At 44.4% G+C, this 25182-nt stretch overlaps 1 protein-coding gene and 1 pseudogene across 4 annotated transcripts in view; both read left to right on the forward strand.

Moving 5' to 3' along the window:
- The window catches only part of CCDC91 (coiled-coil domain containing 91), a 117925-nt gene that overhangs the window by 72314 nt on the left and 20429 nt on the right, over nt 1-25182 (forward strand). For all 4 annotated transcript variants that reach the window (XM_066631803.1, XM_066631802.1, XM_066631804.1 and 1 more), the window contains exons 9-11: nt 10669-10761; nt 16726-16794; nt 17572-17748. In XM_066631803.1, the coding sequence (XP_066487900.1) occupies nt 10669-10761; nt 16726-16794; nt 17572-17748 (339 nt within the window). The remainder of the gene's footprint in view (nt 1-10668; nt 10762-16725; nt 16795-17571; nt 17749-25182) is intronic.
- LOC136656523 (5S ribosomal RNA) lies at nt 4296-4415 on the forward strand (annotated as a pseudogene).

Below are 25182 nucleotides of genomic sequence, written 5' to 3' on the forward strand. Positions count from 1 at the left end.
CACTCTGCCCTTCTTCTCCTGTAGGGCAGTGCTTCCCAAAATTTTTTGACTGGTGTCTCTCTTGACCTACTTGGCCACTGTCTGTGGCTCGCCATTAGGGCTACAATCCTGTACATCAGTGTTTCCCAAACTGTGGATCATGACCCACCGGTGGGCTGTGACCTGATTGTTGATGGGCCATGAAAAATGAAAATGACAAGCAGATAGCTGGCTAGGAAAATGTATTCAGCCCTATGGAAAGTGAAACTGAGCTGCTCGTGTGTGTGTTTATTTGTAAGTAGGTGAATGTGCCTCAGTGGCGAGAGGAAAGCAATGCCACCAGAATGGCCCTGATCTGAAGAACATGGAGCTCATCAAATACTCCATAATGCAGACCCCCTCCCCCACGAAAGTAAAAAGAATAAAAACCAAGGCTTGAGCAGCTGGTAAGGTGAAACTTATTTTTAGTCTCTAAAAGCCAGGTGGCTCCTGATAGATAATCATTTTAAAAGTGGTACCATGCTAAAAAGGAACCACTGCTATAGGGCAGAGCGTTTTTCATGAGGATTCCATGGCTTCCCTGGCTGCTTTTTGCAGCTCCCTGGGGAACCACAACTCACAGTTTGGGAACCGCTGCTCTAGGGTAAGCAACTTGCACTTGCTACATGTGCAATCCTTGACACCTGCAGGCAAAAAAATAAACACACATTGCACATCACTGCAGAAGCTTCCCCTTCCATCCTTCTACCTTCTGAGCTGCAACCCTTAGTGGAAGCAACAAATCTCTTAGAAGATTACCTTAGGATCACCAGCAGTTTGGTAAAGCCGAAGTTCCTTGCTGCTCTTATGTCTCTGGTCTTCAGCAAAGTCTGCTGAGAGATATGCAGATAATTTCTTTTCCTGCCTGCAGGTCTTTTGAGAAGAGCATTAGGGGTGGCTAGAAGCCTAAGTTTCTTGTTGCTCTCAGTGAGCGCCTCCTCTTAAAATCTCTGTTTGAAAGACTTGCTAGGAAATTAGCTATTCATTTTTTTTATATTGAACAGCAGATAAAGAAGGCAAAATTATGCATGGTATAGAGAAAGCAGAGTAGTTCTCTTTCATAACTCTAGATGTAATTTGTGGAGGGTTTTATGCAAAGAAAAAGTGGAATACAAATCATATTAAAATAAATATTTAACTGCTGTTTCTGAATAAAAGCTGCAATATGTGTCCTATTTAACTGTACATAAAGCAGTTTGTGTTCTGTACTTCAGTAAGTATTTAACAGATCTATCAACTGATATAGCATATTAATTAATCTGCTTTTTTAATAGGTTGGTTCTGTGAAACAGCTAGGACAATACAGTTGTGTACCTGAACATTGCCTTATCCTGATTTCTTGGGCAGAAATTTAACATAAAAGAATTTTAACTGGCTGTGAACAAGATTAAATCTGTTTACAGTATCTTCTTTGACTCACTTTCCAGGAAAGATTTTCCTTTTATTTGATTTTTTTTAAAGGAATCGGGGCAAACCACAGGACTGTGTTTATATTTGACTGTGCATCAAACTTTTTTACTGGATCTGTTGCTCCAAAACTACTTGCAGGAGAAATGGAGCCTATTTCTGAGTTTGTTTTGGGTTTTACTTTACAAGGCTTCCCTCTCGCATTATCTTTCACAGTAGACAAAATTGTTTCCATCTAATTAAGAAATTTTCTTCCTGGAAAACAAAGAGTGTGGTGGTGTTGTAATGCAGTGTATATTTGATATGTGAATTTTCTCCTTCAATGGTAGTTAGCATTATGAAAATGAAGCAAGAGCCAGGATGGTGTAGTGATTTAGGAGCTGGACTTAGAGATTCAAATCCCTGCTCAGGCACAAAGCTTCTAGAGTGACCACTGGCCCTGCTGGATCAGGCCAAAGACCCGACTAGTCCAGCTTCCTGCATCTCACAGTGGCCTACCAGATGCCTCGGGGAGCACACAAGACAACAAGAGACCTGCATCCTGTTGCCACTCCTTTGTATCTGGTATTCAGAGACAGCCTACTTCTAAAACCCAGAAGTTGCACATACCCATCATGGCTGGTAACCTGTGGTGGCTTTTCCTCCATAAATCTGTCCAGTGCTCTTTTAAAGGCATCTAAGCCAGATCCCAGCACCACATCCTGTGGCAAGGAGTTCTAATTACAGTCAGCTTACATGCTGGGTAAAGAAATGTTTTCTTCTGTCTGTTCTAACTCTCCTGACAATTTTAGTGAATGTTCCCTGCTGTGGAGTAGAACATTGTAAGTAAATGTGTTTAAATGAGCTTATAGGCAGGCTTACTTGATGTTGTCAGAGGACTTCAGGACTGTATTGGAAGGGAACATGATGGAACACCACTGGCGGCCCCCTGGAGCTCCCAAATAAAACCACCCCAGTATATTATCAGTGACCTCCTGTAGCCCATTCTGCACAAATGCTCTTCTGATGTAAGAGCCTGATGTCAGAACTAATACATTTTCCCCTCTCCCATGTCAGAAACGTTCATTCTGAGGATGATTTCTTTTTTCTTCAGATTTGACTGTACTTCAGCTTTCCATTTAGCAAGCAGCTGCTCCTGGAAAGAGAGAGAGAACTGTGTTAATGCTTTTTAAATTAGGAATCTTCCTGCACTTTCAGTCGCGCTCAGATATTTGTATATATTGTCAAAATTAATTTACGGTGTTTCATAATTGCCTTTTGTTTTAGTATTGGTTTGGCGCTAAAACACATTTTTTGACCTGGAAAGTACCCAGTATCTTATGTCTTTCGTCAAAATTAATTCCTAGCCTAGGGATTCTTTGAGTATAAGGGTTATGGTAGCTTATAGCGTAGCCCACTCTTGCTGGGACACAGCGAAGTCTTGGAATTATATAGTACAGCCAAGAATTTAGTTCATTCTTCGTATAAGAGGCTTTATTTGAGTCCTGAGATCCATGTTACACAATGCTTTTTTCTTCTTCTTCCATGTGGACTTCCCTTAAACTTGTGCCCAGGTGTTCCATTAAAGTATGTGAACGACTGTAGCTGGCAGCAGTTTCCATTGTTGGGCCTTGCATATGCAAAGGAAATGCTATTATTAAGCATGTTTTTATATACTGCTTTTCAACAAAGCGATTTGCAGTTCTTTGCTGAAGGTGAGACTGCTGTCAGGTGGGGGGTTGCTATGGCATCCTTGTGTCATGTTGCTTATGGTATCCTTGGGGTATCTCCCCAAGGTTGAGGTGGTGCCTGTCGCTGTGTTACTCATTCTGAGTGGCTGTTGGGAAGGTGTGTCTGCCCCAGCCCCTTGCCTGCTCTGCCCCCCCTCCATCCACCCTGGTGGTGCTTCTCTGGCTGCCAGTGCTGGGGCTGGTTGAATGTAGTGATGGGCTCCTTAGAGGTCATACCAAAGTCACACGGGCATAACAGCAGTAGCATGCCAACATCACTGAGATTGCCCATCAGTTTCCTACCAAGTCCCCCCAACGACGATGACATCAGAATGGCTGTCCTTGGATATTGGGCTGTTTCAGTGTTTCCATGGATGTTGTAAGGGGCTGTACCAGCATTGCTTTGCTAGCAAAGGCTTGGCTTATGACCCTGGTTGCACAGGCATCGGTGTGCCAGCAATATGGTATTGTGCTTAGAATATGATGGACGTTGTGCCAACATCCATGCTCCATCAGCACGGTGTCTAAATAGGATTGGTCCTTGAGACTGTGGAGTGGCTTCTGAGAGAGGACACGTGCCCTGTGATGTGTCTGACTCCTGTCTGCTACTGTGGCTGGGTGATTAGAGAGTGGTGTGTGCAATGTGGGTTGGAGTCCTGTGTGCTCCTTCTCCCCCCCCCCCCCGGCATGTGCTGTGTTGGCTTGGCATGCAGAAGGCAAGTTTGGAATTAATTCTGCCATTCCCCCTGCTGTGCTTGCATCAGCCCAGAGGTTCTGTGGTGAGCTAATACGAGTGGATCACTGGCTTGTTTTGGTTCCTCCTTGGCAAAAGGATTCCTTCCCACAGATGGCTACTGGTCTCCCAGGGGGCCTTGAAAAGTTACCTGTTCGTTACTTCTCCTTGCCTGGTGCAGTCAAAAAGATAGTTCTCTGCAGTACATGGATTTGTATGAATAGCATAAAAGGATTCATGCCCCTGTACATTGGGTTCGCAGTTGGCTTTTGATGTGTGGCCTCTTCGTGTTCATGCCACAATGTCTTTTAACAATGAAGGGCACTGTGGCATACTCAATGTGCAGGGTGGTGAAGAAGGCCAATTCTATGCTTGGGCTCATTAGAAAAGGTATGAGAATAAAATGGCTAATATTATAATGCCATTATAACAGCAGTAACTGTTACCCTGCACATGCCCGATCTTGTCTGATCTCGGAAGCTAAGCAGGGTCAGGCCTGGTTAGTACTCGGATGGGAGACCGCCTGGGAGTACCAGGTGCTGTAGGCTTATACCATAGTCTTTCGAGACTGAAGGTTGCCAACCATAATGCTATTGTACAAATCAATGGTAAGGTCACCCCTGGAGTATTGTGTCCAATTCTGGTCACCATATCTCAAAAAGGATATAGTGGAAATGGAAAAGGTGCAGAAGAGAGTGAGCAAATTGATTACTGGGCTGGGGCACCTTTCCTGTGAGGAAAGGCTACAGCAGGGGTGCTCACACTTTTTTGGCTCGAGAGCCACTTTGAAACCCAGCAAGGCCTGGAGATCTACCAGTTTTTTTTTACAATGTTCGCGCCATCATAACATATAACATTTATGTGTACAATGTATGTTGGTGTACCTTGCATAACCGCATGAGCCAATATTGCACAACACAACATAATTAACTATAAATATTTTTTGTAATTACTTGAGTTTACTTTGATGACTTGCACTGAAGTGAATCAGCCAAGGATGCATAGTCGGACAGTAGCTGCTGACAGCCAGCCTCAAGCACACTTCCAAATGTTCATCAGTCATGGTGGAACAGTACTTGGACTTAATGATCTTCATGTAGGAAAAGGCTGACTCACATAAATAAGTGGAGCCCTTCCTGCCTCAGGCGCTCTTATATCCCTGAGGGCCCTATTGCCTTCAAGTGGCTGCAGCTGTGCAGCACACTCTGCTGGATGCCCAGGCCTTACCCTTAAAGGGGCCACTGCTGACACCACATCTACCTCCTCACCAGATCTTCCTTGATTCTAATACAAGTGGGGGGGGGGGAGCAGATCTCTATACAGACCAGTGCAAAAACAGGGGAAAGGTGTGGGGGAGGGAAGATCTCTGTATAGACATCACAGCAAGACCAGTGCAAAACCCCTTGCACACAGAACCAACAGATGGAAGTTGGGGGGGGGCAGATCTCCATACATACCAGTGCAAAAACAGGGGAAAGGTGTGGGGGAGGGAAGATCTCTGTATAGGCATCACAGCAAGACCAGTGCAGAACCCCTTGCACACAGAACCAACAGATGGAAGTTGGGGGACAGATCTCCATACATACCAATGCAAAAACAGGGGAAAGGTAAGTCAGCCCCAGTAGAGTCAATGGGGCTCACTCCCAGGGATGTGTGGATGGGAGAGAAGCCTGCCAGCGGCTCCTCTCCCAGGGAGGAGCCTGCCAGCTGCTCACTCCCTGGGCTCCGTAGGCTCACTCCCTAGGCTCTCTGGACTCACTCCCTGGGCTCCCTGGACTCGCTCCCTGGACTCGCAAGCCTGCCAGGGGCTCACTTCTAGGGATGCATGGATGGGAGAGAAGCCTGCGATCGACTCATTTCGCCTCAAGATCGACTGGTAGCTCGCGATCGACATATTGGGCACCCCTGGGCTACAGTGTTTGGGGCTCTTCAGTCTAGAAAAACGGCAACTGTGGGGGGGCATGATTGAGACATACAGGATTATGCAGGGGATGGATAAAGTGGATAGGGGTACTGCTAATTGGGTAAGAGGCACTTTTTCAAGTGGGTGCTCCTTTTTTAAGCAGGGGGAGAGTAACTGGCCCACCTCACCCCAGCACTGTCTGTTCTAGTGGCTGTCTGCTGGTATTCATTTGCATCTTTTTAGATTGTGAGCCCTTTTGGAACAGGCAGCCATTTAGTTATTTGATTTTTCTCTGTAAACCGCTTTGTGAACTTTTAGTTGAAAAGCGGTCTATAAATACTGTTAATAATAATAGGGGCATGTTCTCTTCCTCCTCTTACCAGAACCAGAGGACATCCACTAAAATTGAGTGTCAGAAGAGTTAGGACAGACAAAAGAAAATAATTCTTTACCCAGCGTGTAATTAGTCTGTGGAACTCCTTGCCACAGGATGCGAAGATGGCATCTGACCTGGATGCCTTTGTAAGGGGATTGGATACATTCTGGAGGAAAAGTTCATCACAGTTACAAGCCATGATGTTTATGTGCAAGCTCCTGATTTTAGAAGTAGGCTCCCTCAGAATGCCAGGTGCAAGGGAGGGCACCAGGATGCAGGTCTCTTGTTGTCTGGTGTGCTCCCTGAGGCATCCTGTGGGCCACTGTGAGATACAGGAAACTGGACTAGATGGGCCTTTGGCCTGATCCAGCGGGGCTGTTCTTATGTATTTGTGCCCAGTGTGTTGTGTTTGGTGGGGGACAGTGATATCCCGGGGCTACCTCACTTTTGCCATACATGGAGAGATTTCCCCCCATGTGTGGCCCAAACAAGGGCATCACCAGTGTATAATTAGTGTGCACTCTTGGTGTTGCCACTGGTGCTGTGGAAATAAATCTCTTTACTTTGTAGAGTGAAACATAAGCTGAGTGACCTCGAGGCTTGTTTCTGAGAAAGAGGGCGTACTTTTTTACTCCTTACAACCCATTTCCAATTACTTATTTTTCTTCATATAACTTGTAATCCAATACTTGGACATTCTTTCTACTCTAAAAGGGAAAGCTGCTTTAACTAGACTGTAGTCGAAGAAGCCAAATAAACAGTTCTGCAAAATCGTTCTCCTGCTGCAAGAGGAAAGTATGGGCAGCTGTTGCAACACTGATGATCCATAATAATGGGGATGTTGAGATAGGAAGGTATTGAAATTGCATGGAGGATTAGTCCTCCTCTTTTATAATCAGGGAGGACATACACAGGGAATTGCAAGAATCTTGTGGTTTGGTCAGCGTGCAAGTAATTTTACGGCGCCTTTATTCAATCTCATACTCATGGGGGATAAAGCTGAAAGTGTTCTAGATAAAGTTTACTTTGACTTGTTAATATAGATTTTGTCTGATTTTACTTAGGTGGATTAATAAGGGAGTGGGGTTATACAAACAGTGGCTTATCTTTGACCGTTCCTGTGCACCGTCCTTGGGAAACAACATCTAGAAGCAAAGCAGCACAGTGAGAAATAGATTGCGCTGTGGTGCAGAAACAGAGAAAAGGTGATACTCCCATTCAGTGAATGCTGCTGCTGCTGCTTGATGCCCCTCCTAAGCTCCCTTTAACTCTTAATTATAGATTAAGGGCGCAATCCTCACCCTTTACGTCCGTGCTTTCCAGCATGGACATAAGGGCAATGCAGCTCCAAGGGAAGGGAACAAACATTCCCTTCCTTTGAGGAGGCCTCTGTGAGTGACACCCAACTGCAGGATGCAGCACATGTCCCATTGGCCCCGCTAGGCCAGTGCTGGAAAGCACTGGCATCAGGGGTTAGGATTGAGCCCTAAACCAACAGTTCTCAACCTTTGTACCAGCACAACCTTCCTCGCGCTGGGTCGCGATCCAATGCTTGCTGTTTCAGAAAGCATCACCGGGAGCTCCTTGGAGGCTGATTCTGGGTCCTGACAGGCCTGCAACACACGCCATTGGCCTCTGTGGGCCCCAAAGTGCCTTGAGAAACAAACTGAAAGTTGTGGACACAAACTGGAAGTGACTTCCGCAAGGCATACTGCAGCCAGGGAGGCCAGCGGAGTGGATCACAGGCCCCGTAGGAACTGGAAGCAGCCTGCAGTGGCTCCCAGTAATGCTTTGCAGCACAACAGTGGGAATTGGGTTGCTTGTTGGGTCACAACCCACCGGTCGGTCATGATGCACAGTTTGAGAACACTGTGTCATACGGGGGGGGGGGGGGGCCCATAGCCACAAATCGAATATCCACTTCCCAGTGCCAGCACCCCTGCCTGGAGGCACTGCCTCTGGAGGCAAGGGGAACTCTGCTTGTCTCCAGGGACCTCTGAGCTCAGCAGAGGCCGAGGACGCCTGTCCCAAACCTCTGCCAAGCTCAGACTGGGCTCTGAGGCTCAAAACACGTGACTTCTAATTTCACAGAGAAACTGGAAGTGACTTTTTAATACCTTTATAAGGCATTTAAAAGTCACTTCCGGTTTCTTCGTGAAATTGGAAGTCACATGTTTTGAGCCTCAGAGCTTGTCTTCCACAGAATGTCCTCGGCCTCTGCTGAGCTCAGAGCTCAGAGCAGAGTTCCCCTCGCCTCGGGGGGGGGGGCAGCACCTGGGTCTATGGAGACGGGCATTCACCTGTATCAGCAGTTGCAGCTATCCATGGTGTGGTTCCAGAACTGAACCTCCACAGATAAGGTAACAAGCCTGTATACCCTAAGCTCTGTTCTCTAAACAGCTGGCACAGTGTTAGCTAAGAAGTGCACAATGCAAACCTTGCCTCAGCAGGGGACTCTCGACAAGCCACTATTCTCTCAGCCTTGCATTTCCACGTTCAAGAGGAATAATATTGAACCACAACAGCGTGCTGTGACTGAGATATTGTGTGTGCTGCATGCTGAGCACTCCAAAGGACAGTATAAGAGATGAGCACTGTGCTGTCCTTCTATTGTGGTGGTTTTCTACTGGTGTGCTGTGGCACATTGATGTGCTGCAAAAGGTCTGCACAAGTGCCATGGGAGTTCGAAGAACAGTGGTTGAAAACGGCTGGAAAACTCTTCCCAGTTCTGTGCTTCTGTTTCTGGGGCAACTGTCAGTAGGAAAGAATTGTCTCTCCCTCTTCCTCTGCTGGCTTTGCTCATGCTAGTTTTCTTTATTCTACATATTTATTTGGCAACTTTAAGGATTTGTTTCAGTTCATCCAGCCACAAGGACTAGCTGCTTAGAAGCTGTTCAGCATTGTCTGCTTTTGATCTAACATTCTTCCAAGCTTGGATTGAGCAACAGTACTAACACAGTTTACAAAGAAGTTTACTTGCCCTATTAGTGTCTCTATCTTTGTATTACATCAACAGAAAAGCCACTGAGTTCTGACTACTGAAAGCAAAGGCACATTTCTCTCATCCGAATTGCACAGGCTGACCTGTCGGGAATCTTCTATTAGTTTTGGATATGCTTGTAAAAATTAAAGACAAGGTGAAACTAGATCAAAAGCAGCATTTGTCGTTGTCTGTCTCAGTGTTATGAAACAATAGAGATGGTGTTGCTGCATTGCAGTTTATCTGGAAAGGAAGCGCTTCAAATTCAAGTCAGCATGGAAAGCAGTTTGGAGAAATGCCGCTTTCCAAACAGAGTAGGTTGTATGTGAGTTCCCCTCCCTGCCCATATCCTTTAGGAGCTGACTGAAATTATTTTAGCAAATGGTCCTTGTCTGCATATAAGAAACCATTTCCCAAAATATTGTACATAAACCATTTCCTTAATTCCTCCCTACAGATTTTTAAGATTTTTAGGTGTGTCAGGAGAGGATCCTCTTTTTGGAGATCAAGCCTGGAGAACTAGACTTCCACAATGGCTCCGGCAATACAGTTTCATCAGACTGTTGGTAGCTTGTTCAGGCTTCTCTCCAAGGTTTGGAATTGAATTTGCTCTTGAAGAAGATGAACTCCGTATCTGTTTAGTCAATAGTGCAAAGTCTGTAACATTAACTAGACAGATTCAGATTTCGTCTTCTTCAAGTGCAAATTGTATTCCAAAAGCAACTTACAGCCCAGTTCTAACTAAATCGGGCCCCCCCCCCAAAAACAACCGCACCAGTGAAGAGCACGCTGTATCCTGTGGTGGACAGTCCTGGTCTTTTGTTCATTTCCCCTTGGGCAAGCCTCCGCTCTCCCAGTCCATCTCCTCAGATCTGCGACAGCCCGGTGGCATAGGTGGAGGGGGGGCAGTGGAAGGGAGCCTCAGCGCGGTGGGCAAGCGGCCCCTCCCTTTGGAGCCATTCCCAGCGGGGGGGGGGGCAAAATGGAGCCATATGGGAATGCCTTGAAGGGAGGGGCCGCTTGCCCGCCACGCTGAGGCTCCCTGCCACTGAGTGCTTTGCCCCCCCTCCAGCTGTGCCACCGCGACAGCCGTTTTTGCTGGCATAGAATTGAGAAGAATAAGGGAGAGGGAATGTTGGGGCAGGAAGAATGGGGTTAGAGACACGTTCCAGCAACACTGTGGCCCAATAGGATGGGGCCTTTAATCACACATCTAGTTTGATTCTGATAGAGAATTAGAAGCATTAATAAGAAGATATAATAAATTGTGAATTGTCTGCACTATGTATGCTGGTGAAGCTATTGCTCTGTTTTTCTCTGTGTTATTCAGAAATGAAGCTTTGAACACACAAACAATAATAAAAGATCATGTGACCTGCAGTTGCCTTCTGCTGTTAACGCTGAAGCAAGTGTCGCTTGCTAACTTTTCCCTCTGCAGACGGACAAGAATTTAAAAAAACTGCTTTTCTCAGTTCTGATGTGTGCTGGTGCCATTGTCTAGTCACATCAGTGAGACTGTCTTTTTTTTTTTTTTTTTAACAGCATCAAAGGCTTCTTGACATGCTGGATGAAGAACGCAAAGTGTCAGAGGAAAAAATAGCACAATCCTTGTTGGAGCGCTCACAAGAGTTTAAGGTACTTTTTAAAAAACACATGAGATCAGCTGTTCTTAGACCAATGGTGGTGGAGTTGAGCCACTGAGAAAAGTAGAACTACACTGTTGTTCAGGACCAGTAACGTTTCTGGTTTTAAGGATGACCACCTTTTCTTTAGGGAAGTATCAGCTCCTGATGGCCCAAGGAAAATGAAAGAACTGCTCACGGATCAGGAAACGGGTGGTCTGCAGTGAGGAGGAACAGGTGGAAGTGAGTAGCCAGGAGCCAAGGGGTGGAAGCAGAAACAGAAGAAAGTAGGTGGAGAAAGTAGGTGGAGAGCTTGGTTCTGGAGGAGCTCTCAGTATATCACTGTTGCACCACGACTGCTCAGGCAAACTGAAGGGTTCTTAAGGAGGCCAGGGAATCCCACTCTTTTCTGAATCTATCTGGGTCCTGATTCAGAGTCCATCTATATGTCTGCTTCCCCCTTCTCCTGAGTAGGTTAGAAAAGTGAAACCTCAAGCAGCCAAGAGAGCGCTTCTCTGCTGCTTTTTTTTTCTGGGGGGTCCTCCATCCTAATTCTTCATCACCTGGTGGTGATTAAAGGGAGGGTCTGGAGTGGATCCCAGGATCCAGATGTGGGCACTTTCTCCTCAAGAAGGACATCTGGGAAGGGAGTGAGTTCCAGTAACTTCTTAAGAGCCAGGTTGTGGTTGACACCAGGGTCATCTGCAGGGAACTAGCTCCCCTTTTCCTCAGAGGAAGACTCTTCCAGGTCCAGATCTAGATGCAATTTCCCAAGAAGATGTTTTCTTACGGTAGCAGGCAAAGTTAGCAACGCACATTGGCCAAGGAACTTTCTTAAGCCTTCTCAAACCAGTCCTGCCTTGAAAGCAGGAACAGGGTCTTGGCAGTGCTCTTGTAGGAGCTGCAATTCTAAGCTGTATTTCCCCTTTATTTTATCTTGGTTTCAAGGCTGGGTGTTCTACTTTTTCTTTACCTCAGTTCTTCCTCACTGCATGTACTACTTAGAAATAAATCAGGGAGGGAAGATTTTATATTAGGCCAACCCCCCCCCCCCCACACACACACACAGCTTCTTACCTTACCAAGGTTTCCTCCCCCCCTTTGGAGGGTTAAGACCAATGTCCTATGACAGCAAATGAGTCCCAGTGTCCAGAATAGTGATTTTCATCCAGTGTGCTGCTGCTCATTGGTTAGCCATAAAAGGTCTTCAGGTGTGCCGCAGGAGTCTGGAGTACAGAGGTTGAAAATCTCACTTTTTTAGAAAGCTACAAGTGGGGGAGGAATGTTGATTCTCTCAAAAAGTCGTTCCAGGTGGAATAGAGTGGCAGGCAGTACTACCATATTTTCTGACATGAAAAAGGAGGGGAAACTTGGGGCAGGAAGAAACTAATTGTGCTTGTCCCCTCCTTCCAGAACCTTTTGTCTCGGTTTCCTTCCCAGGGTCTTCTGGATTTTTAATGGGTGGTGGTGTTGCTGATGTTTTCCACCTTAAAGATCTAGATGGCCTGCATCGTACAGAACCTACCGCAGAGCAGTTCCTTTTATAGATTTGGACTGCAATCCTATACTGTCCTACTTTGGAGTATGTCCTAGTCGACAGAACAGGCCCTTATTTTGAGTTGACATACCTAGGATTGCACTGTTGGTTGCTCATGTAATCAAAGTGAAGTGGGCTGGAATTGGTAAAATAATTGGCTGAATTATTGAACCAGCATGTTTTATGCCGTCTCTCAGACTGGCCATAGATCTGTTAAAAACTTCACTAGTGTTTCACTTCACGGTCTGTGGAACTCCTTACCGCAGGATGTGGTGACGGCATCTGGCCTGGATGCCTTTAAAAGGGGATTGGACAAGTTTCTGGAGGAAAAATCCATTATGGGTTACAAGCCATGATGTGTATGCGCAACCTCCTGATTTTAGAAATGGGCTAGGTCAGAATGCCAATGCAATGGAGGGCACCAGGATGAGGTCTCTTGTTATCTGGTGTGCTCCCTGGGGCATTTGGTGGGCCGCTGTGAGATACAGGAAGCGGGACTAGATGGGCCTATGGCCTGATCCAGTGGGGCTGTTCTTATGTTCTTAAACTACAATTCCCAGGAGGCCTTGCAGGTCTCTTGTTACCTGGTGTGCTCCCTGGGACATTTGGTGGGCCGCTGTGAGATACAGGAAGCTGGACTAGATGGGCCTATGGCCTGATCCAGTGGGGCTGCTCTTATGTTCTTATGTTAGTGACTGCCCCACAAGGGACCTTAAATTCCTGGCAGATAGTGATGACTTATCCTGAGATCCATATGATGATTGCATTTAAATATCTCTTAAGAAAAACTTTAAGGCAGTGGTTCTCAAACTTTTTAGCACTAGAACCCACTTTGTAGCATGGCAATCTGTTGGGACTTGACGGAAAGATGTCATTAATCTGGAAGTGATGTCATGTCCTGAAGTGAAAATTTAATACCCCATACAATAAAATCAAATTAAGTAAATAAATTAAAAGTTTACAATAAGTATAAGTTTAAAAAATCATTTAAAATAAAGGAGGACTCACCTAGCACTCCCAAGCAGTTGCTGATCTGTTTAAAAAAATTCCCCAGACATGCAATTCCCCAAAGGCTGCAATTCTATCCACACTTACTGGGAATAAGTCCCATTGACTATCATTGTTAAAAGCATATCAAAGTACAGATCTATAACATTTTCCCAAATGCAGTCACATACCATAGTAGCATCAAGTCTAATATATTAAAAATAAAATGCACATTGAAATGAATGGGGGAACCCCTGAAATTGCTTGTGACCCACCTTGTGGGTCCTGATCCAGTCTGAGAAACACTGCTTTAAGATTTCTTGGGCTCCAGGCATGCCTCTATGACTAACTTCCTGTTTTCTGCAAGAGTATGTTTACAAGTGACACTTGCCAGTAGGCTGAATGTGTCTGTTAAGGGCTTCATCCATCTTTGTAGTGCTGTTCAGGGCTTGGTGACGTGGGGGCACCCTTTCTTTCTCAGTTCCTTGCACTATAGCAATAGTTATGGTTTATGTTGCCAGAGACAGGGTTGGGGTTTGCTTCCAGCCCTGAACCTGAGAATATCATTCAATACAATACTAGAATAGCGGGCAGCTTCACCTGAATAACCCAGTGTGTGCTGTGGTGAGTTTTCTGATCTGGAGTCCTCAGCTGTTGTTCTTCTGCCAGCAAAAGAATGCAGGCAGGGCCCCGATACTGAATTAGTACGGAGTACGTTCATGCTAGAGACGTGGTCGTTCAAGAATACAAATCCCAAACCAGATAGAACTTCCAAGATCATCAGCAGCAACGTATATTGTAAACCACCTTGGGGTGCCCTGCTTTCCTGTGTTTCAGAATTAGACTGCCCCACCTGAGAGGGAAGGAAAGTTAGTCTTACTTGTTGATTCCTGTTCTCAGTGGTTCTGTGGTGGGGCGGTCAGTCCTCTCAAGATGTCATCAGGAATGGTAATTCTCTGTAGTGTTGGCAAGTTCTCCCTCGTCTGTGTCGGAATCCATTTGCTTTTCCCATGTTTTCCGGAAGAGTGCTTGAAAATGAACACTAGCCCTTTCAAGCTTTTTGGGAGGTCTTGTGAAAAAACAAATGGGGAAATATGCATGGTCTTTCACCGCCAGTCTCCCCACCCCTCCCAAACATGGCTTAGATGCATCATTCCCTGCCTGGAAACGTGGGATACATAGTTCCTTCTGTTCCTAGCAAGCCCTCCATGCTGCTGGTTACCTGTTCTCAAGGGTATTTTTGTTTGTTTGTTTGTGACTGGCATGGAGGGTTGGCTTTGGATTGTGGGTAAAACCCAGTATGAGCGAGACCCAAATTTGGATACGTCTGGACCCAGCTTCATAGTGCTGCAGTTTTCATATTCTGAATGACCTCAGTTCCAAATCAGTCCCATCTGTTCTCAGCAGACTTGGCTTTGTTTCAGTTTCAGCGGGCTGATAGGTTGGATCATTGTATCCTGGGAATACTGTACTTTCCTGGTCTCTTCACATTTTCTCTTGTTTGCTATGCTTTGTAGTTTCGGCTATTGGTAGAATAGTTTGTCTTTGGAATTTCATATCTGAAAGGGTTTCCTTCTAGCTTCGGGCTTGGTCTGGGAGCTTGGAGGGAAGACCCCTGCCCTTGGCCAATTTGCGTGCCCTACCTACTGCCAAGAGGAGGCCCCTTTCCAAAAGAAAAGACTGCCCCACCCTGGAACTACTACTGAGAGAATGGGAATGTACAAGTAAGACTAAATTTCCATATTTTACTACTATTAACCGAAACCAAACCATTCATTTTGAAGGCATGGGAAATGCCATCTCTGCCTTCTTTGAAACATTAATTTAACGGAATGCAGCGTAACATTGTGAAAGCAAAACAAACCACCTAAATCCTGACCCCAAGATGGAGCAGAATCTGTGATGTTCCATTCAGTAGGGAATCTCTTTCTGTCTTATACTGACAGTGACTACTAAGAAAATAGAGAACTACTTTGGTAAACTAGGTTGGCAATCTCCAGATGTCTATCTCCGCTGATTAAAGTAGCACACTCAAAAGCTTTTTTTTTCCTCTCTGGTTGGTGAGTTAAGCTTCCAAGACAATTTTTTCCAAAGTATTATAATCCTTCTTAAGTTTGTGATGTATGGCAAGAACAATGTAGTCATTTTAGAATAAAAGGCTTTAAAACAATATATTTAAAATAAGTTGCATAATGAAGCTCTTCTCACAAGTTAGTTGTGTACCTTCTAGATCAGGGGTGTCAAACTTGTTTCATACCATGGGCTGAGGTTAGCATTCATGCTGAGGGCTGGAAGTGACATCATTAAGCAGATGATGGTCAGAAATAAACTCATTCTCTGCAAATGACGGAATAGAATACGTGCAAATCTTGTTCATATTTTCAAGATAGGAAAATGACTGCTTCCCTGGACTAATTTGTTCTCCATTGACCCAATGATATTTGTTAGATTTTGCTGTGTTTTGGTTTTATGATTTACTATGTAATGTTAAAATCAACTTTTTAATGCTTTGTTTGATGTTTTTCTTTTTACCTTTTGTGATACTTTGTACTTTATAATAAATAATAATAATAATAACTGGGTTTTTATATACCACCTTTCTAGTCATCGGATTACTCCTCTGACCTTATTCAAGGCAGTTTGCATAGGCAGGCTGTTTCTAAATCCCTCAAGGGGATTTTTACAATCACAGAAAAGTTCTCTTTCAAGAACCACACAACATTTCAGATGGATCTTTCTTGGTCTGGTATCACTTCTGGCCTCCAATTGCCTCCCACGCAGGCTGACAAGCAGCTCCTTCATCTCTCACATGAAGGGCAGCCAAGACGCTTCTTCGCTGTCACCAGAGAGCAGATGGAATAACTCAGCTCGGCTTGTCAGCTGCTTCAAGGTCTCACCATTCACAGAGCTGCCAGTGGCCTCGAACGGGCGACGTTCCGATGTTTGGGCTAATGGAGGCTCTACCCTTTAGATCAGAACTCCTGCCCTCCTGCTAATAAAGCTTTGTAAACCACCTTGGGCATTTGCTTTTGCATGGGAATCTATCAGTAAATCATGATGGGAGAACCCAATTACTACGGAGACTGGATAAACATCTTCCAGGGACTGCATATATTTGACACCCTGTTTTAGATACGAACACAAATACTACTGTTTGCTACTGTTACTGTTTGCTATTTGCTACTGTTACTGAAGTGCTTCTCCTTTTCTTCATTCCTCCACCTACAACTCACTTGTTTTGAGTATTTCTCAAGACTTATTTCTCATTTCTGCTATTTTTTGTTTAAGGGTATGTGTTGGTATATGATGATATCTCCTTAAATAGAATCTTTTAGCTGGTTTTTGGAGAAAGAAAATTTACTTACTAAAGTTCATGTTCTTAGAAAAATAACAAAGCAAGAGTTTTAGCCTGTATCTTTCTACTCTCTAATATGTTTTCCTCTGTGTTGGTAGGAAATGCTAGAAAAATGCATGGAGAATGAAAGAGAAAACAATAAGGTGGTTCTGGGAGCTGCAGCAAAGGTATCTACCTCCACATGCAGAAACAGTGTCGAAAATTCTTTTTGAAACGGTTTCTTACAACTGTGTTGAGTGTTGGTGCTTTCATCTTCTGGTGTGAGAATAAAGGGATTGGAAGGGATATATTTTCAAAGTATGTGTAGATGTACTGGGATTTGGCATGGCTGTTGGAAAGCTTAGACCCACCGGAATCTAAGGGGGGTCTTCAACTAGCAATTAAAGTGTCATAGTCAGTTGTCAGTGAAATGGTGACTTGACTTCTCATTATCTCACCAAACCAAAAAGGGTCTAACAGCCTGATCCTATTCCGCCCCCCCCCCAGCCTGTGTGGTGCAGTGACACCAGTGGAGCTTCTGCTGCGTGCTACTGGGGGTGAGGGACACCAAATTGTCTGGGAGTGATAAGTAACAATTTTTACTTGGCGCCTCATAAACCACCTGGCCACCAGTGGGTCTCCCACTGCTGCTCCTTCTTCCGGCACACGTGGGCCTTCATACCAGCAACTGTCATTGCAGTGCAAGAACTCCTCACTCCCTCATAGAAGTCCTTAGGGAAAATGCCCCTCTGGCCCCAAAACAGCTGCTTAACAGCTGGCTGTGGCATGGTCTTTCTGGAACCTCTTTCATCAAGGCCAGTCATGGCCAGTCTTGCTCCTGGTTCCCAGCTTGCCTTTTCTTAGCAAAGTCCCAAAAGGTAAGATGTTAAATGCTTTTCCTGGACAGATGGTCTGCCACTGCTCAAGCTCTATTTTCCATTTCGCTTCTGTTATTTTATGTGCAGGTTGAAAAAGAAAATATGCAGGCTGCTATTGATGCAGCAGTAAAAGCAGAAAGAGAAAACATGGAAAAGCTTCATGCGCTAGAAAAGAAAGAATGGCAAGCTGAGCAAGACAAAGATCGTGAAAAGATCGCTCTGGCAATTGAGGATGCAGTGCACAAGCAAAGCGAAAGCAGTCAGGTGCGTTTTGTCCATCTTCTGATTTACCAGTCTCAGACCAGTCCTGTGCAGGATTGAGCTGCCCCGCAGAGCCTAACATTACAGTGCCTAAAAACAGCCACGGTGCCAGAGGATTGGAGGACAGCAAATGTCACACCGATTTTTAAAAAGGGAAGGAGGGGGGACCTGGGAAACTATAGGCCGGTCAGCCTAACATCCATACCGGGTAAGATGGTGGAATGCCTCATCAAAGATAGGATCTCAAAACACACAGACGAACAGGCCTTGCTGAGGGAGAGTCAGCATGGCTTCTGTAAGGGTAAGTCTTGCCTCACAAACCTTATAGAATTCTTTGAAAAGGTCAACAGGCATGTGGATGCAGGAGAACCCGTGGACATTATATATCTGGACTTTCAGAAGGCGTTTGACACGGTCCCTCACCAAAGGCTACTGAAAAAACTCCACAGTCAGGGAATTAGAGGACAGGTCCTCTCGTGGATTGAGAACTGGTTGGAGGCCAGGAAGCAGAGAGTGGGTGTCAATGGGCAATTTTCACAATGGAGAGAGGTGAAAAGCGGTGTGCCCCAAGGATCTGTCCTGGGACCGGTGCTTTTCAACCTCTTCATAAATGACCTGGAGACAGGGTTGAGCAGTGAAGTGGCTAAGTTTGCAGACGACACCAAACTTTTCCGAGTGGTAAAGACCAGAAGTGATTGTGAGGAGCTCCAGAAGGATCTCTCCAGACTGGCAGAATGGGCAGCAAAATGGCAGATGCGCTTCAATGTCAGTAAGTGTAAAGTCATGCACATTGGGGCAAATAATCAAAATTTCACAAATAGGCTGATGGGTTCTGAGCTGTCTGTGACAGATCAGGAGAGATCTTGGGGTGGTGGTGGACAGGTTGATGACAGTGTCGACCCAATATGCAGTAGCAATAAAGAAGGCCAATTCTATGCTTGGGATCATTAGAGAAGGTATTGAGAACAAAACTACTATTATAGTTAGTGAGATATATAATATAGTTATATATTAGCTGAGAATGGCTAATATTATAATGTTGTTGTACAAATCTATGGTAAGGCCACACCTGGAGTATTGTGCCCAGTTCTGGTCACCACATCTCAAAAAGCACATAGTAGAAATGGAAAAGGTGCAAAAGAGGGCAACTAAGATGATTACTGGGCTGGGGCACCTTCCTTTTGAGGAAAGGCTACGGCGTTTGGGCCTCTTCAGCCTAGAAAAGAGACTGAGGGAGGACATGATTGAGACATACAAAATTATGCAGGGGATGGACAGAGTGGATAAAGAGATGCTCTTTACCCTCTCACAAAACACCAGAACCAGGGGACATCTGCTAAAATTGAGTGTTGGGAGAGTTAGGACAATTTTTCTTTACTCAACATGTAGTTGGTCTGTGGAACTCCTTGCCACAGGATGTGGTGATGGCATCTGGCCTGTATGCCTTTAAAAGGGGGTTGGACAGGTTTCTGGAGGAAAAATCCATTACCGGTTACAAGCCATAATGGGTATGTGCAACCTCCTGATTTTAGGAATGGGCTATGTCAGAATGCCAATGCAAGGGAGGGCACCAGGATGCAGGTCTCTTGTTGTCTGGTGTGCTCCCTGAGGCATTTGGTGGGCCACTGTGAGATACAGGAAGCTGGACTAGATGGGCCTATGGCCTGATCCAGCGGGGCTGTTCTTATGGAAGTCACTTCCTCTGTCATAAAATTGCTGCTTGTGGAACACACAGCACTCCATTGGTTGCCATTCTCTGGGAAGGAAGGACTGGTATTCCTACTGCTGGGATGCCAGTCCTCCTGGGAGGCAGGATCGGAACCTCAATGAAGAGGCAGCACTGCCACAACTTGCTGCCAGACCAGGTAAAGCAGCAGTGGGGATGGGGAGGGGACAGACTGGGTGTGAAATTGGGTGGGGAAGGTGGAGGAACAGGGAAGAAAAGCAGCAAGGGGCTGTGGATCCAGTGGCAATGTCACACGCTCTTCTTACCATGGACGCAGGTCACCAAACGTGCCTGAAGTAACTGGTGACATATGTTCAAGGAGACTCGGATGCAACCCCAGTGCTTACCACCTTCTTCTTTACTTCCTCTTTTACCACTTTGGGTGTCGAGGGAGATACAAAGTTCTGGTTCTTGCACTTCTAGCAGCCTCTTCCAATGTTATTTGATGTTGCTGTAATATATCTTTGATATTGTCTCTCCATCGTCCTCTGGGTCTGCCTCACACTCTTTGCTTCCCAGGAGGTAAATATAAATGTTGTTTTTTTTACTTACCTCCTGTCTTTCAGGTCTCCATCACCTCCCTCCCCACAGGCTGCTTCAGTGGGTGGGGGAGGTAGAGGGTAGGATTAGGCAGTTTTTATAGCTATTTCAGACTTGTTAACATTCTTTGTGGGTGATGGCCATTAAACGTATCATATGATTGGAAGCATAACTTAATTTTTTTCTTTGTTTAAAGCAAGAATAATCTGTGTTTAACTTTTTTACCACTTGTGAAGTATTCATGTACATTTGAACTTTTGAATAATATTGTGTAAAATTATTCAGTTCTCCATTTCATAAACCCAAAGATGTATTACTCTAACTACATGGTTTGATTTGATGTCGAAATAAACAGCCATCTGAACAAATGATGAACTTACAAGTATAATACTTTTCCCTGAGCAGCTCAGAGAAAAATCGTGCCTATTATACACCAAAATGCTCATAAAAGTAATTCTAAAAGTTAATATGAATAAAAGCTCTCCGTAAAAGCCTATTGGTTGTATGAACATGATATAACTGGATTGTATGTAAATTCAAAATATTGTTTAGTTAAGGCTTGGGACATGCATTTCCCAATAGTTTTTAATTAATTCTGTTTAATTATTTCAGAAGAAACCATTTGCCATTTCTTGCAAGTCAGTGACTCTGGCCAAGGACATGGGAAAGTGATGACTTGCTTCTTTTGGTTTCTGAAGCATTTAGTACATTGCAATCAGTAGTCCATGACGAAACATACTAACTGGGAAGAAAGCTGCATCTGAATCAATAGGGTCTCCAAGTTAAATGTGTCTAGAATTGGGTGCGAGTCCATTATTACAACATAGCGTCCCCAAAGCTCACACACCGGCTGTCTTATTTAATGAAATTTCCTGTTTCAGTGGCTTGAGGTATCTGTTCTTTTGTTTGCCAAGTAACTTAATAAATTGGAAATATTGTTCCTTGAGGAGACATCAGTATGACAGAGATAAATGATATTAGAACGCCAGGGGGAATGTTGAATGTTTTCTAGAGTAGCATCTGCAGCAGATGTGTGGAAAAGCCAGTCCAAAAGACTGTTTGTTTCCTTTGTGCGAGGTATGCTGGGATTTCCATTTTAGACATGTGTTTTCCAGGTGGATCAGCGCAATTATAAAGGAGATCTATTTTATTCACAGGAAGGCCCTTTGCAGAGCCTTCTTAGTTTTTTGGAATGCAATATGGATGAAAGAAGCATAACTTCCTAAAATAAGTAGAGTTCTGATTACAGCAGTACTCTCGTGTTTCCTCCGCGGCTTCATGCTCTTTGTGCCACATGCTGAAATGTCATTGGTATGGATGTTGCATGCTGTGCTGGCAGTGTGCCACTGTTTTTGTTCTATCTTTAGCATTGTGCTTACATTTGACATGGCCCTTTGAACGCAAAGGCGAATTCACATACATAGCTTTCAGAATAAATCCTTTGAGAATTCCTCTTTCAGCTTAAATTTTTTTTTTTAACTCAGACCATTTGTGTGCCAGCATCTGCAAAGGATAAAATGTACAGCTGTAATGCACATTTGCATTTGTTTATGTATCAAATGTTTATCCTATCCATTTAGAATGAATCGGCACTGAATATAGTGTAGTATACATGAGAGATGGTATATACTAAATGTATTTAATATAGCATTTAATATGCAAGGAGAAAACTGTATTACATAATTCAGTGGTGTAGAAGATGGGAGAAAACTTGATGACAAACAGTTGAAAGTGAGTTTGCAGCTGTACTAAATTCAGTGGGACTAAGTAGTCAGTGTGCTTGGGACTGCAGCCTTTGTTTGTATAAAATGAACTAATTTAAGAACCACGTGGCCTGAGGGAAAAGCAGAAGGAGAGGAGCCCAGGTCACAGTCACTTATGACATCAAAGAATCCAGCCCTGTCCTTTCTCCGTCTTCCTAGGAGCTATTTAAAATCTGGGTATCCTGTGAGGAAGGAAGAAAGAGCCCAGTGGGAGACTCAATCCATCCACTCTCGCTGGCCTGAGACACAACTTTCTTTTATAGTATGTAGTTTTTGCTGTTGCTTTGAAATTTTAAATTGTGAAACCTTTTTAAGCTTAAGTGACCCACAGTTTTAAGATCCACATCAGCAGCCCCCGACCGAGTGGATATAGGCATGTGATGAAATGTTGCCAATCCACCCAGTTGCCCCGTCTTTGCTGTTGCCCTGTTCTCCCCACAGGCAGCTCCTTGCCATTAAAGGCTGGGGCAGAGATACAACCCAGGCAGGACCAGACAGCAGAGTGCTGAGCTGAAAGACAAAGTCAAAGTGTGGGTGCATAATATACAACTCCATACAAAGTCTTTACTGCTTTCCTGGCATGGACTTCAAGGCGGCCACTTCAGCTTTCAGTTTACTGTACTTGTTGGAGTGTAAGCAAACTTTGTAAGTGCAACCTGCAGATCACACCTCCTTTACTGGAAATGAGTGGAGAGAAAATGGCTGCTACTACATTGACTTATTTGTGCTGAATTGATAGCTGTAAAAAAAAAAATCATTTGCACCCAGTCTTTAGAAATGTCTGATCATTGGAAGTGCATGCCACAGCTATAATTTGGTAGTTAGATCTCTTTTGTCACATAAACAATAACTGGTGCCTGTGTTTTTTGAGATAAGAACATAAGATGAGCCCTGCTAGTTCAGGCCAAAGGCCCATCTAGTCAACTTCTTGTATCTCACAGTGGCCCACCAGATGCCTCAGGGAGCACACAAGACAACAAGAGACCTGCATCCTGTTGCCACTCCCTCGCACCTGGCCTTCTGAGGTAGCCTGCTTCTTGAACCTGGAGGTTGCACATACCTATCGTGGCTTGTAACCTGTGGTGGGCTTTACCTTCATCAATCTGTCCAGTCCCCTTTTAAAGGCATCTAAACCAGATGTCATCACCACATCCTGTGGCAAGGAGCTCCACAGATTAATTACACAGATTAATAAATAAATATTTTTATGTAATATAATTTGGTTTTTACAAACTTCCTTTTTGTTAACATGCTTCTGCCTGATCCTCTCAGTGAATCAAGTCAGGTTTTGTTTTATAAAGCTGCTGACCTCTTTTAACTGAGTTGTCAGCTTAGCTCTGTTCCCAGCCCTTCTAACTTCTGAGTTCTTTGGAGTATCTTCCAGGTCATGCAAATAACCTCAGTTGTGCCCGAAACAACAAGAAACAAGTTGATTCTTGTGACTGTGCTTAGAATTTATATAATTTATAATGTAGACCTGTATCCTGGTGAGATCTGAAACCTGATTCTGATAGAGGATTTCCAGTGCAGTTTGCAATTGAGGCAATCCCAGTGCTTTTACAGTTCGGTTTAGGACAAAGCTCCGCCGGAAATGCAAAAAATAATGGAAGGAAATTTTATTTGTTCCTGACATCAGGGGAAAAAAAAATCCTGGACAAAGTTACGTGCTAGTTCATTGTAACATTTTAATGCTCACCATTTTGTGGTATTACGGCATAATAAATATCTATTAAATGCTCAATATAACTTTCATGCATCTCTAGTGCTTTTCTTTGGAGATTCCTTAAGAAACCCACTTCAGCTCAAGAATGTATCAGCAGGTTGCCTCATTAGCTTTACCAGTCTTTCTCCATCCTTCATCCACCCCATGCACCAACCATCAATTGATTGCTGCAACAGCTAGGCTTAAGACATAATAGGGCCCCCCACATGAGCCCATTGGGAACATGAAAGACTTCCACTAGCGTCAAAGCCCAGCAAACTTACACAGAGCAGATGTTTGTGAGAACACTACCTCTACGTGTAGTCTGTTCATGTGGTGGGTGCAATTTGGTTTCATGCAAGTTTAGAGAAGTTCATTCACATCATTGTAGGAGGTACGGTCTGGGGGTTGAGCTGTCAACCTGCCTGAAAAAGCTAAGCAGAACCATTTTCTTGGATGGGAGACCAAGAGGCTGCTGGAGTGACTGTGCAGAAGAGTGGAACATGGAGGAGTCAGCTGGCCTAAAGGAAAAAAAATATAACATCCTTGGGAAACCAGTCTGAAGCTTGCTTGCAGCTGCCTGCAAGAGCTATGAAAGTGCAAGTGTCAGCAGCCAGGATGACAGCTGCACCTGGACAAATTGAGGTTCTATAAGATTGTATCACAGAATGATACTTGTAAAAAAAATCTCATTGAAAAATGGGTTTACGTTCAGCCTGCCTATGTAAAACTGCCTTGAGTCTATTGAGACAGGCGATACATAAATATTGTCGTAAATAAATTGTGACCATAGCAGTATTCCCCACATGGTGACACCAGTTCTTCCAATCTGTTCACAACTGTATGTACTTTCACCTGTGCCTAGAAGCTCGGATCTGGTTCAAAATTTTAGTAAGGTGGAACTTGAGCTAACGTGATAATTGAAGATCTATCCTTTGATGGATCCTCAAATAACACATGGTTATGGTTAATTGTGGATCTTGCCAGAGAAACAAACCTCTAATTTCTGATGTGACGGTAAAACAACATGCAGCTCTTAAACCAATGATGATGTAATAATCATGTGTTGCAAAATAAAGCATTTGTTTGTTATTTTTTTTTTTTTCAAAGGAGTTGGAGCAGAATTGTGGCCTGTGTAACCCACAGGTGATTTAGCTTCAGGCCTTTGGCTTCTGATAAACAGTTTGGCAACAACCTATTTACTGTACGTTGGGGGGGAAAAAATAGGATTCCTGGCATAACTGGGAGTGTTGGGATTTCTGTTTCTTTAATAAGAAACAATTATTAAGAGAGATTTCCTGTAATGGAAGTGTGTATTTCCAAAAATGCCCCAAGGATGCATATTCAAACAAGTTTATCCATTTTAGAATAGGAGAGTGAAGCTATAATCCTATGTGCAACTTACATAGGAAGAGTCCTGCTGGATCAGGCCAAATGCCCATCTAGTCCAGCTTCCTGTATCTCACAGCGGCCCACCAAATGCCCCAGGGAGCACAGCAGATAACAAGAGACCTGCAAGGCTTCCTGGGAATTGTAGTTAAGAACATAAGAACAGCCCCACTGGATCAGACCACAGGCCCATCTAGTCCAGCTTCCTGTATCTCACAGCGGCCCACCAAATGCCCAGGGAGCACAGCAGATAACAAGAGACCTGCAAGGCTTCCTGGGAATTGTAGTTAAGAACATAAGAACAGCCCCACTGGATC

This window comes from Tiliqua scincoides, chromosome 6 (genome assembly GCF_035046505.1).
Source record: "Tiliqua scincoides isolate rTilSci1 chromosome 6, rTilSci1.hap2, whole genome shotgun sequence".
NCBI classification, from domain to species: domain Eukaryota; kingdom Metazoa; phylum Chordata; class Lepidosauria; order Squamata; family Scincidae; genus Tiliqua; species Tiliqua scincoides.